The sequence below is a fragment of the Hippocampus bargibanti genome, linkage group LG22 (genome assembly GCF_051943395.1).
Source record: "Hippocampus bargibanti isolate YZ-2025 linkage group LG22, ASM5194339v1, whole genome shotgun sequence".
NCBI lineage: Eukaryota > Metazoa > Chordata > Actinopteri > Syngnathiformes > Syngnathidae > Hippocampus > Hippocampus bargibanti.
In genome coordinates, this window is record NC_142755.1 from 2,406,292 (window position 1) to 2,420,180 (window position 13,889).

The 13,889-nt window shown below is 41.3% G+C and overlaps 1 protein-coding gene across 4 annotated transcripts in view; it reads right to left on the minus strand.

The window, feature by feature from the left end:
* cacna1c (calcium voltage-gated channel subunit alpha1 C) overlaps positions 1-13,889 on the minus strand; it is a 75,857-nt gene that overhangs the window by 28,185 nt on the left and 33,783 nt on the right. For all 4 annotated transcript variants that reach the window (XM_088989189.1, XM_088989192.1, XM_088989190.1 and 1 more), the window contains exons 4-8: positions 4,797-4,936; positions 2,779-2,918; positions 2,507-2,659; positions 1,253-1,452; positions 734-837 (exon numbers count right to left, since the gene is read on the minus strand). In XM_088989189.1, coding sequence (XP_088845315.1) covers positions 734-837; positions 1,253-1,452; positions 2,507-2,659; positions 2,779-2,918; positions 4,797-4,936 — 737 coding nt within the window. The remainder of the gene's footprint in view (positions 1-733; positions 838-1,252; positions 1,453-2,506; positions 2,660-2,778; positions 2,919-4,796; positions 4,937-13,889) is intronic.

Sequence of the window (13,889 nt, forward strand, 5' to 3'; positions counted from 1 at the left end):
CTCAGATAGGCTGTGACGGCCTTTTGTGCGCAAATGACGTGCATGTACCAGATGGCCACATATGTGTGTGTGCGCGTGTGTGTGAGAGTGTGTTTCATTGAGTTCCCAGACATCGATCATACGCTGCCGCATGCTAAGCAAAAGTCAGTATTAACTAGTCTCCAGCGCAGCAAAGCTATTTTCCAACCCTAAGCGAATAAATGTGAACAACAAACGCCGAAACATGTCAGGTATTTGAACACCTACACTGTCTGTAAGTAAAGAATCTGCTTTAAATTAAATATCAAGTAGACAGGATGAACTTAGTACAACGAATATCTTAACCAAATTCATGACAGGAGTGAGGACTTTCAATGTACCCATTCATAGTCCTCACTCCTGCCTTTATTTCAGTTTCAAGTCCACTTTTTATTGCTTCGTTTTTAGTTGGTTTTCAGTTAGGGGGACATCTAGTGTTCAAATGTAACTCTAGTTCTTCTCTTATTATTATCTTAATGTCGTTTCTTGCTACATTAATTATTAATTATTATTTGAGGGAATTTATAGCAAAAAAAAATAATTAGGACAAAAGTTTCGGGACACTCCACCCGTCAGAGATGCCAGAGTTTCACATACCCATCGCACCTTTTCCCTATTCTCGATAAATGGACAATGTTGGACAGTGGGAGTCTGGCTGCACGGCTTCGAGGACAAACACGCGTGATACACGTGACGACAAAGCAGAAACTCTTACCCACTCAACACCCCCAGAACGAGATTGAGGACGAAAAAGGAGCCGAAGATGACGAGAGAGACAAAATAGACCCATGGCAGCTCATAGCCCATAGAATCCTGCATCTGAGAGACCGACAGAGGGAAAAAAGAGAGAGAGAAGGAAGAAGAGATGGGCAAGGTAGGGTTAAAAGAAATATCGGCCGTGTTAAGGTGAGCGTGAACGTTCAAACGGGGAAAGAGGTTGTCGGAAATGGATGCAGTCAGCGGAGGATGAGGGAGTGCTTGTTATCAAGAGAAGTACATTTGGTGACAAATACAATCGCTGCGCAGCGTGTGTGCACAAGATGGAAGCAAATGGCAGACAGGGGAGGGAGATTGTGTGTGTGTGTGTGTGTGTGTTTGTTGTACACTGGAAGCGTCCAAAAACAAAACGACAATGCTAAATCCAATTAACAACGTTACGGGTAAAAAGTGTGTTGGATGTCATAATAATGCGATGCGCCCAAAGTAGGTGTTGGTGGTGCGGTGCCCGGCTCACCCAGTACAGAACGTCGGTCCAGCCTTCCATAGTGATGCATTGGAACACGGTCAACATGGCGAAGGCAAAGTTGTCAAAATTGGTGATGCCGTCGTTGGGGCCCTCCCAGCCCATTTTGCACTCCGTCCCGTTGTGGTTACAATGGCGGCCGTACGCCAAGTCGGGGGCGCACGGCGCCGGTTTTTCCTCCGCCAACGTACCTGTGGCGGACGTCACAAATTGTCAAACGATATATTTAACGCCTTTAATGCTGATAAAGCAACAATTAGCATATTATGCTAAAAATGTAGCGTAATTTTTAAACATGGAATTAAATTACAATGCACCAATATAATAATAATAATTAGGATAACAATAATAATCCATTTGATTTCTAAGCGCCTTTAAAAACTCTAAAGGTCACTTTACAGTCACAGGATCAGTATTTCTGCGAGTGAGCAGTGGCAGCCACACACGCCAGCGTTCACTCAACCCGGAACTAACTCAAATAGATAGAGAGCTAGCTAGGTAGCTAAGAGTTAGCTAATAATCACTCAATCCGGAACTAACTCAAATAGATAGAAAGCTAGCTATCTAGCTAGCTAAGAGTTAGCTAATAATCACTCAACCCGGAAGTAATATAACAACAACAAAGAATATATTTTTACACGATTTAATACACGTTGCATCTAACGCACTTCCGTTAGCATGTAATACTTTCAAACACCACAACGTTGCCATTCGGGACAAATAAAACATGGCTGACGAGCAAGGAAGTGACAACGGACGTACAAATTAATGTCACATTTAAAATAATGCTCCCATAAAACAGCTGTGAGGTTAAAACTATATATAGAATCAATCTACGCGCTGTCAGATATAAAACGTGAAACAGCGCTACGCTAATTTTAGAAAACAAGCTATTTTCCCTGCTGGGGGGGGAGGGGAGGGGGGTTGATGTATACATCGACAGAATCATTCCACTGGCACTTACCCACAGGAGCGCTAATGCTTCTCCGAGGAGCTATAATATCACCATCACGTCCATTTACACCTGAGGGGGTCTTTATTGAAAATTGGCTCAATTATTTACACCGAGCGGCGCGTCAATTATTGGTAAAATCCTTCATACTCACCAATAAAAAAGGGGCTAAATATAGAATATGACCGCTTTAAGTGCACGTGGCGTTTTTTTGGCGGATCAAACAGCGGGTAGGTTATTGACGACACGTCAATCAACGAATACAAATGCTACGCGACAGCGCGACTGCATACCCGTGTGCTCGTGATAGCAAGTCTTGTGCATCTTGCCCATGAAGAGCTCCAAGCCGATGATGGCGTAGATGATGATGACGAAAAGGACCAGCAGGGCGATGTGGAGGAGAGGGACCATGGCTTTGATGATGGAATTCAACACCACCTGTAAACCTTTGAGGGGGGGTAGGATAGTCGCTACGTCACAAATCAACAAGATTCCGAGACTTTTGATCTGCTCCAAATCCCCAGATGCTTCTCTTAGCTAGTTTTCCACCATTTTGTGTACTTACTGGGTACACCCGATACCAGTCGTAGGGGTCGGAGTACTCGGAACGCCCTCAGAGCCTTGACGTCAAAACCAGCGGCCTTGCCCCCCATCGGTGCGGCCCCGTCACCTTTGGTGGCCTGCTCCAAGATGGCACTGAATAACCTAAAATAAACGCAGCAATAAAAATGCTCATAAGATAGGAAAATATGATCATAGTATTGACACCCTACTGAAAGATCAAAAACAGCAGTAAAATGTGAAATAAACCAAACCGCAGGCCTCATCTGACCCGTTTTTAATATTCATTTCGACTTTAGCCCCTTTTAAATTGAATTTGCCAATTATTTGAACCATTATGAATTATTTAAACGAAATAAAGAGAGGCCAGCACGGAAGTGTGTTTCTCAGAATATCAGTTACTACAATACATATTTATTATTGTATTTTAATGATTTATTTATTTTTGTTAGTATTTATTCGTATATTCCTTTAATCATGTATTTTTGTATTTATTCATTTATTATTCATTATTTATTATTTATTTATGTTTCCTTATTTAAGTAGTTATTTCGTATTGTTTTTTGAGCTAGTTATGTATGTATTCATATTTATTATTTAGTATTTGTTATTTATTATTTTTATTATATATGTTTACTCTTATTTTTATTTGGTATTTTTTTGAATCTTTTATACTTATTTATTTTTCATTATTTATTATTTTTTTGTTTACTTATTTAAGTATTTATTTATCTCTTATTTATCTTGTTATTTATTTATTAGTATTTATGATTTAGTATTTGTTATTTATTATTTTTATTATTTCTTTTAATTCTTATGATTATTCTCCCCCCTCTGCGGCACCCTCGAAGCCCACTCAGCATGCATTAGTCATGAACGATTATCAATTAGCCGAGATGAAATGACCACTCGAACGGGCGCACTTAGAAACGCATCTCCGCGTCACTCAACCTACCTCTCAATTAGACCCCCCCCTCCACCCCCACCCTCCGCCTTCGACACACTCGGCGAAAAGTGCGTCGAGCATCCGCTCATTTGCATATTGCCGCCACGACGCGGTATTAAAAGACAATTACGATGATGTTACAGATGAACATATTCTGTACGTACTGTGAAAACAGTCGGTGGCGCAATACATGCTATACTTTGTGGGAAAATAATAAAATCAAAAAATGACGTAATCTACTAATCGACCTCGAATCGACTTTCATCTCATTAACGGCAATCCCGCCCGCAATTTTTTTGTCGCCGCCCCCTTCCTAGCCCCCAATGATGAGTCCATTAAGAGTTTAGTGTCACATTCAAAGACGCGAGGCCGCTAGCTAGCTCTAATTGGCGTTATTGATGTTTGCGCACCCTCCGTTAATGGCGGACTCCCGTTTCCATTATGGAAAAGGTGACTCCACCCCTCTCAAAAAAATAAAAAACGGAGCGAATCTTGATATTCCTTCAGTAGCCAAGGTCGCGGAAAGAACTCATTGTTTCGACAGTAGAACGCTAGCGACGTAGCAGCGCTTATTTTTTATTTTATTTATGTATTTATTTTTGGGATGTGCCTCCATCCAGACACAGACAGCAAAAAAATAAGCCTCGGACAAGCAAACAGAAAGGCTAGATAACCGTCTAAGGGTGGTACAGGTTTGTGTTTACGCCAGAGGCACTTGCGCCATGATGCTAGCCAGCGCGCGGGCGCGCAAAACGGCTTAGCGGATGGGCTGTAGCTTTGCTATCAGCATCGAACAAGCTAATCAGTTTAAGGCTCACCAATCCACTGTAGGGCTAATCTTTCCAGCGGCTTTCAAAGTTGATGCACTACAAAAGATTATTTGATGGGAAATGGGGGGGGGGGGGGGGGGGGGGGGGGGGGGGTTGTGACTCACTCGGGTTGCCATTGTGAGCTTTTATATGTTTTGCTTCACGAGAAGATGTCATGGAGAGAAAAGAGTTGCTGTTTAGGTCACTTTGAGGAAGTTTGTTAAGAAATGAGTAACACACACAGAAATAAAATCATGCGTGACTCACCCGACGACGACAATGATGAAGTCGAGCAGATTCCAGCCGTTCCTCAGGTAGGCATTTGGGTGGAAGAGGAGGCCGTAGGCTATCACCTTGAGGAACGCCTCCACGGTGAAGATGATGAGGAATAAGTACTCCACACGCTCCTGCGGAGAAGCGGGCGGCACGAGTCGGTTTTAAATACCTCAGGCTATATAAAACGCCTCGGTCTAATTTCTTCTTTGCAGCGTTTGGTTAATGTATTTGTTTATTTTTTTGCAAGAGGCGTGTGTGGCTGTCGCTGCTCACCCACAGAAAAAAAACTTATCCTGTGACTGTAAAGTCACCTTGAGAGTTTTAAAAGGCACTGATAAATGAAATGTATTATTATTATAAGTCGATGTATTTATTTATTTATTTATTATTTACACATTTACTTATTTGTTTATTTATTTACACGTATGTTAATTTACATATTAAATAATTAATTAGTTAATTTATTTAGTGACATATTTCTTTACACATGGATGTATTTTTATTTATTTTAACTTTTAAGAACACATTGCAATTAATTAATTTGTTTATTTATTTACACATTTATTTATTTACATATGTATGTACAGTAAAGTCTCGTTATATCGATATTCAAGGGAGTCCGAAAAAATATCGATATAACCGGGACTATCGATATATCCGACCCTGTTTGCATGTAAGTTTTTCCGTGCGTGCATAGAAATAGTATCGATATAACCGGGACTATCGATATATCCAATATCGATATAACGAGACTTTACTGTATTTATTTCCACATGTATTTCCACATGTATTTATTTGCATATTTTTATGTATTTATATATTTACATATTTATTTATTTATTTATTTACACATTTATTTACATATGTATTTATTTCCAAATGTATTTACACAGGTATTTATTTATTTGCATATTTTTATGTATATATTTATTTACACATGTAGTTATTTTTTTACATATATATTTACATATTTATTTACACCTTTATTTATTTACATATTTATTCATTTACATATTTATTGATGCGTTTATTTATTTATTTACATATTTATTTAGTTATTTAGTTATTAACAGTGAAGCGGTAGCCTGAAGCATGTTGATTATTTAAACAAGAGGTTAAAGTGACACTTCCTGTCGCACTTCAATAGTTTCGGTGTTGTCGTAGCGATGACCCGCGACTGAAAGGGGGGTCCTGGGAAAGGCCCAAAACAGAACGAAAGGGCGGGGTGGGATGAAATAATTTTAGTCTTTAAAAAATAAACAAATAAAAAACCATTTTCTGCCACACCTCATCATCTGTCACTTCCTATAAACAATCCGACAAGGGCAAGAATCCAGAACTGGGATACCGAATCAACAAAAAGCCGTTTATACCCACATTCATTTTTCAAAACCCAAAAAATATCTGCTTTTATCCATCTCTCTGGCCACGCTGCCCTTTGTTGCGTGTCTTGGTGGTTTCCCATGGTCGCACGCTTGAGCTTAGGGGGTCACGGGGTCAAACGGATCTCAGCAGACGGCTGTGGGAGGAACCGGAGGAACCAGACGTTGGCGCTACGGAGATTGCTGAAGGTTGACCTCAGCTTCTTGAGTCAGACATCGCACAAAGTGCACAAAAATGCGCATGGGTATTGCAACACAAAGCTCCTGAGGCTTGCACGTCACTGCTCGTTCTTGAATACATGAAGGTTGGTCACCCTATAAAAAGTCTACACACCCTTTGTTTAAACAATGTGTTTATTTCTATTTAATAAAAGAAAAATTCAAGATACATGTGTATATTTTTTTCAATTGAACATACATGTATGTATGTATATATGTATGTATGTATGTATGTATGTATGTATGTATGTATGTATGTATGTATGTATGTATGTATGTATGTATGTATGTATGTATGTATGTACGTATGTATGTACGTATGTATGTACGTATGTACGTGTGTACGTACGTATGTCCGAATGTCCGAATGTACGTATGTATGTATGTATGTATGTATGTATGTATGTATGTATGTATGTATGTATGTATGTTTGTTTGTATGTATGTATGTTTGTTTGTATGTATTTATGTATGTATTTATTTACATCCATTTATTTATATATCTATTTATTTCCCTCTATTTATTCACTTCCATTTGTTTATTTACCTCCATGTATTTATTTATTCGTGTAACGTTTACATCCATGTATTTATTTCTCTATTTGTTTAACTCTATTTCTTTACCTGGCTCCATTGATGTACTTATTTATCTATTTATCTAATTGTTTACCTGTATTTATTTACCTGTATTTATTTAGTTATTTATTGAACTCTATGTCCCTCCATTTCCCTTTATTTTTTTATTTATTAAAAATATATCTATCCCGTTCAGTTCAGTACAACAGACATTTTTTACAAGAGCGCTATTTACTATGTGGCTCAGCGAAATGACAAGATTTCATAGCCTGACACTGAAACGTCAACTTTTACTTGATAGGTCCAAAATCAATCGTGCACTCACCATGGACATGCAATATGATTGGCACAAATGATCTGATGATTATCACGAACTATGTCATTTTTCAGGGGAGCGGCTTTACATTTACATCCTTCTCTCTATTAATTCTCTCTTTGCTAGAATATTTTTGATATTCATCACTGTCCTCCACGCAGCGAGGAGTCTAATTAATGACACACGCATGCAAACACACTTTTGTGTATCTGCCAGCGACAGGCAGCCGGATGGGTGCTTAAGACCTCTTCAAAAACTAAATAAATACATGAAAAAAAAACAAAAAAAAGAACATGTGGTAGGAACAGCAGATCCCTCGCGGTGGTAACACACACACACACACACACACACACACACACACACACACACACACACACACACACACACACACACACTTCCGTTCTGCGGTCTTGCACAGGGCAAAATCAATCTGGGGGGGATCTCGGGGGGGGGGGGGGGCAACTAATCTGGTTAGTGGCAGGAAAGGAATGAGAGGGTAAAAGAGGAGGAATAGATGGATAAATGGATGGATGGATTGAAGAGCCGAAGAGGAAAGCAGGCCCGGCGCAAAAGGTGAACACGTCGCTGCAATAATTTGCTTAGCTCCAATAGGTCAACGCAAGCGTCAATCCATCAAGCGCGGCCAATCGGATTACAGCATCGACATTCTATCCGCGTTTCCATTCGCCTTGACCTTCTGTTGCGTCGCAGGGTGAATTGTTTTCAAAGCCGCAAAGCGGACATTCCGGAAGTTTTCTCATCACTCTTTAAATATTACAACTTTTTGTCCCCTCGTGTTTGTTTTTTCTTGGTGATATTTTCTATTTTTTTTATTTTTTAACCAGCATTCCCACTTCCTCTCTTTCTATCCTGGTGTTCACTCCCACTCTCTCGCTCCATCTTTCTTCCTGGGGTGCCAACCACAAGTTACCATAGAGACCAAGATGGGTTCCCACGTTGCCATGGAAACTGCGGGCTGCCGCCGCAGCGGCGGCAGTTGCGCCTCGGCGATGACACTGATCTGAAACTGTACTGAGAATACTTTCGTCGCATGGGCCTAATTGCTACTTTCCTCTTCTTCTATTTTGTGGGCTGGATAATAAACCACAAAAACGGTCTCATCTCAAATGTGGAAAAATATAATAATATCGAAAAATATATCCAAAATAAATCATGAATAAAATACAATATTTTACATTTGTTTTTACATTTCAAGGAAATACAAATTGAGAAAAAAAATGCAAATTCAAGGAAAAAATTGAAGAATGAATATATATATATATATATATATATATATATATATATATATATATATATATATACTGGAGAGGATTATCTCGCGTTAAAGATTACACATTCTGTGCTGTTATCTGTGCAGGGGGCAATGACTCTAGATGACCTTTGACCCTTCACAGATCACACTGGGACTGATTGGAAAGACTTGCGAGCGACCAAGCTGTCGAACAGGTGGCGTGCTCATCAAACATCAACCGCACCGCTGCAAAAGAAAATCGCTCGTTTACATCCATAGACCCCCCCCCCCCCTCCCCGAGCTAACAGACGGTTTATTACCATTAAGCTTTTATTGTCCGCCATTAATAATTCATGTATCCACTGTCTTCGTGTGCTTAGCTTTTTTTTCCTGTTCTGGGTTAGAGCGCCTGGAGCGACGGCGCGCAACGGGGGACAAATACGGTCCCACATCGGCACAAGTGAGCTTTATTCAACCTGACCTGCTCGCTTTCAGAGCCAAAGAAACAGGAAGGGGCCCAAAAACAATCATAATAAAAGGGACGGCGGTAAAATAAACATTGATAAAGTGCCTGTGAATACGTACGCGATGCCATAACACGTACTTTTAGCATGCATCAAGCACTGAAATGCATTCTGGGAAAAAAAACATAACTGGAACATATATATAACATAATTATAGGGAACGTCGCCATTTCGCAGACACGGATTGGCTGACTTTTGTCCATTTAACCTCCTTGTCTACATAAAAAAAGCAAACCAGCTACATGCTAACATGCTAAATTTGTTTTCTCGCTAGTATCACAGCCCAAACATACACCTCGATCTCCTCTGAGAGCCTATGTGTTGTGTGTGTGTGTGTGTGTGTGTGTGTGTGTGTGTGTGTGTGTGTGTGTGTGTGTGTGTGTGTGTGTGTGTGTGTGTGTGTGTGTGTGTGTGCGTGTGTGTGTGTGCGTGCGTGTGTGAGAGCGTTCTTGTATATCTCTATGTGTGAGCACTCTTTCATTTCTTGTCTGTCTGCTGAAAACAACTCCATCATTCCTTTCGAGTTGATATCCAGTCAAGCGAAACCCGAGCGAAAATGGAGAAACAGAATGAGACGCAACTGGTGCGCGAGTCTGAATCCATACGGCGGTGTTAGCGATGTCTTCGGCGGTTCTGTTATCATGCAAGTAATTGTTTCGTACGTTTGTATTTTTTATTTCTAAGACACAGATTGATGCAACATTAGAGAGAGCGCGCACTCGGTTCCGCTAGCGATGGGACCGTGACACCGAAACGGGATTAACCGCAAACGCCCACTCCCGCTCGCTACTGTTGCCATAGCAGCACTTTGGAAAACGCCGACCTACGCGCTATATAAAAAAAAGACAACCACAAATTTTATCCTGAAATGTTGAGGAAAACATATTTTGTAGTTAAAGCGCTTTTGCATCCTGTCGCTTTGCACTCTATAAGCCACGCTCCTGTCGTTTGGCCAATCACATGCTATCGCTAATGCTAACTTATTTTTTATCTTAAACGTGTTCAAGCAGAAGTAATCACTTCCGCCTGTGTGTCAACGTTCACAAGTGTCCATGTGAGTTGGCCTATCATTAACTCCCCACCTGTTGCTAGGATGCAAAACCCCCGCCGAGTCTGGCATGCTAGCCATCCTAGCGTCATTGCCTGGCTATCCGTGTGTCCGTCTATTAATTACAAAGCTCTCTATTTCTTTTCTCAACTTGACCCTTTGGTTACACAAGGCATGCCACACATTTGCATTTCAACCGGCGAAGAAAAGACGCCGGGTAGTCGTTTGAAGTCTTTGCGGGTGGTGGGAGACAGATGTGTGCTAATGGCTTGTTTCGTAAGAGAGGACAAACTGTACTGACGAGCACGCAAAAGAAAAAAAGGACACAATCCAGCATGATAAAATGTGTCCGTGCTATACAGATTCAGTAACATGGCCGTCCTTCAGCCCTTTGCACCCCCCCAACCAAACCGCCTGTGAGGACACGCGACAAATAACCAAGATGGCCGAAATTAATTGGAGAATGTATGGAAGGTCACAAGGGAAGAAGAATGATCCACAATGCCTTCGGTGGCTCAATCTATTAATCTGGCCTTAAATCCGAGCATATTGCGATTTTGCAGCCTTGCTTCCCGCCGATGCGCCGCCCCCCTGGCCCCCGTCTATTAGTTCTGCTTGTTCGGCCTTCGATGAAGCTTGTCCCGCACCCTCCCCGCCACGCCGGCTCAGCTGGAGCCTCATCAATCTCCTGTCTGGCGGCAGAGAAAACTAACCCCGAGGAGACATCCATGCCCGGAACCAAAATGGCTGACATCAGGGGCGGGAAGAAGAAAGGGGGCGAGATGCGGGCGATCTACAGAGGGATGAGAGGGTCGGGCGATGGCAGGTTAGCCAAAAGGAGATTTAACGCTAGGGCACAATGAAGGGCAGTGAAGGGTAATCAAGATTATGGATTTTGAGGAGTACATTTTATCCTCCCAAACACGCCAAAACGCACGGCTAGCAAAACGTATACTTTGACAGTGAAAGAAAAAGTCATAAATCACAAACGACACACACTCCTTATTGTATCCAGATTTTTGCGTTGCTACCGAATTAAAACGACAAAAATGTCACATTTCAGTTTGCAACCAATGGGTGGCATTGTTTTGTTTGCTACTTTGGACCTTTCTATTCTGTTGACTTTGCTGTTTAAGATTTTTATTCCTGCCGACTTTATTTAATACAATTTGTCAAATACACCCTCCTTCTACCGCCTGCCTGCTTTTTTGGGGTCCGGCACCACCGCCACATTGCAAATGGTGACAAAAACATAAAACATAAAAGTTCATTTTTAAGATCCTGTCAAACCACAGGGTTTTTGTCATTGTCACACAAATGCCAGGACCCACAGAATATTGAATTTTAGGACTACATAAATATTCAATACAGCGTTAGAAACCTTACACTCTATTCTTTCATCAGAAAAAACGTTAATTCCTAAGTTATATAGGTATGGAGTTATCTGTATACAATACATACAATAGAATACAATACAATACAATACAATACAATACAATACAATACTGTGTGTATTGATTTATATAGCACTTTAACAACAGCTGAAGCTGTAACAAAGCGCTAACATCGAGGTCAAGGTAAATGCTGCTTCCTTGTGGAAGCTAAAAACATTGCCATAGGTCTTAACAGCGCTTTATCGTCAGCCTTGTAAGAAAAACCAAAACTCGAACAAATTTGGGAATGGCAGCGAATGAGTTAATACGGTAACGTACATCCGTCGATCATTAGCGAACGTGACGAACTTTCTCAAGGCGCAATTTTGTAACTCAAGTCGCGTACAGCGTGAACATTGGGGAAGCTTCTATTAATAGACGGCGAGGAGTGTGGCGTCTCCATCTATGCACTTGCGTATCTAAACAATGGAGGCCTGTGATTTGTTTCAGCCAGCGCGGTGTGTGTGTGTACCTTAGAATAGATTCGGTGGACGTGCGCGGCGCTCGTGGGTGTTTGAGCACTTACAGATATGACGCTGTGCCCTTTTTGTGTTTGCTTAGCCATGACGCCGCTACGTCCGTTACCCCAAATAAGCTATTCTCACTCCCCCCCCCCGAGTGTTTGAACTTAATTGCATGTTTTATCATACAGATGTCGCTTGAAAATCTTTCTCCGATGGGAGACGAGCAGTAGCTTGAGGAGGGGGGGAGTCGTTCTGACAAAAAAAAGAGATAAACGGCGTCATGTTGCATCCCGCACGATAAGGAGAAGCAACCGCGGTTTGCGGTGAAGCTTTGAAAGTTTGCGTCAGCGTTACTTTGTTTGGCCGGCGTTCCATTCGTTGGACATTTTTGTAGCTAATCTAACTGCAGCGGAACTCAATATAAACCCTGACCAAAAAAAATCCTAAAAATGACAACTTTGCAGCTTCTATTTTTAACCATGTAGCATCTCGGCTGTTAGCTAACAGCGCAGTGTCATTAGTCTACGGATTCCTTTTTTTTTTTACATCACCGCGGAAGATAAGAGTGGAAATGATTGCAGCTGTTTCAAGCACATTCATTAGCGAGCTTGCTTCCTCTTCCATCTCCTTATATATATACACATAAACATAAATAATAATAAATATATTATTTTAAATATTATTTTATATATACATATATATAATAATTAAATAATAATACTACAGCCCTTGACGTAGGTGGTAAAGGAGAGACACACGCACACACCGCCAAAGCGAGGAGGAAGAGTCAAAGGGATATAGAGCGGGATATTTTTAATTAAGTTATCTAAAATTGTCCCACCTCTGCCTCACATCGACCCACATTCCATCTCCCACTGAGCACACAGAGGAGGAGGAAGAGGAGGAGTAACATCTCCATCCATCACGGCCATTTTCTTACCAGCTCGTCTTTATTTCATTTTACTAATAAAATGCAAAAATGCAAGAAAATATGGCTCACGTTTCCATCCATTCCGATGCAAAGTCACGCCGCCCTAACCCTAGCCTGACATTTCCCCCATCTGTTCACTTGGTGTCACGCATGTGCTCTATTGCCTCTCGTTCAAACGCTGGCGACATGTGACGAGATGAAACTATGATGTCGAGCCCCAACGCATCTTTTTTAATTAGATAAAGTAATGAAGTGACTCCCCCTGCCGTAAAGGCCTATATTGCTATATTGATCTCCCTCATTAAATCCATGGCTTCCTCTGAGGAGCGCAGATAAGAGGGCCGCTCCGAAAAGATTTGAAAGCTTTGAGATAATTGAGATGTGAATTGTGCAAAGTGGGCAACGCCGCTCAATTTTTCCTCCCCTTTAATGAATTTGCCGTTTAGGCGCGCTTGACATTGCGTTTTTTTTATCATGTGATGATTCATGCATAGTGCAATCGGGATCAATAAAAGTGGCCTTTGCATGTAAATGCGTATTTTTAAAAAAGCTATAAAATCTTATGGACCAATACATCCACTGTGGTGCATTCAGGGACCCTCAAACATTTGAAAATTACGCCTAAACTGAATCGCACGGCAAGTTAAAGACAAAATATGATCGACAATTCCCGATGTATCGGTTAACAGCTACGCATAAGAGGGAGCATAAATTTGACAGAAGGGCTTTTAGACTATTTCGAAACTCGATCTTGTAGAATAACCATCAGGTGTGCACACATGTTCGTTCCCTTCATGTCTCTCCCAGCGCCGCCCCCCCCCCACCCACCCATGCACTCTCCCGCTCTTGGGAGGTGACCCAGTTTCCCATGATCCAATGCGGCTGCTGCCTCTGCCTACCGCGAGTGGCGCCGCTGTGTCGTTGCCGGGCCCTTTAATG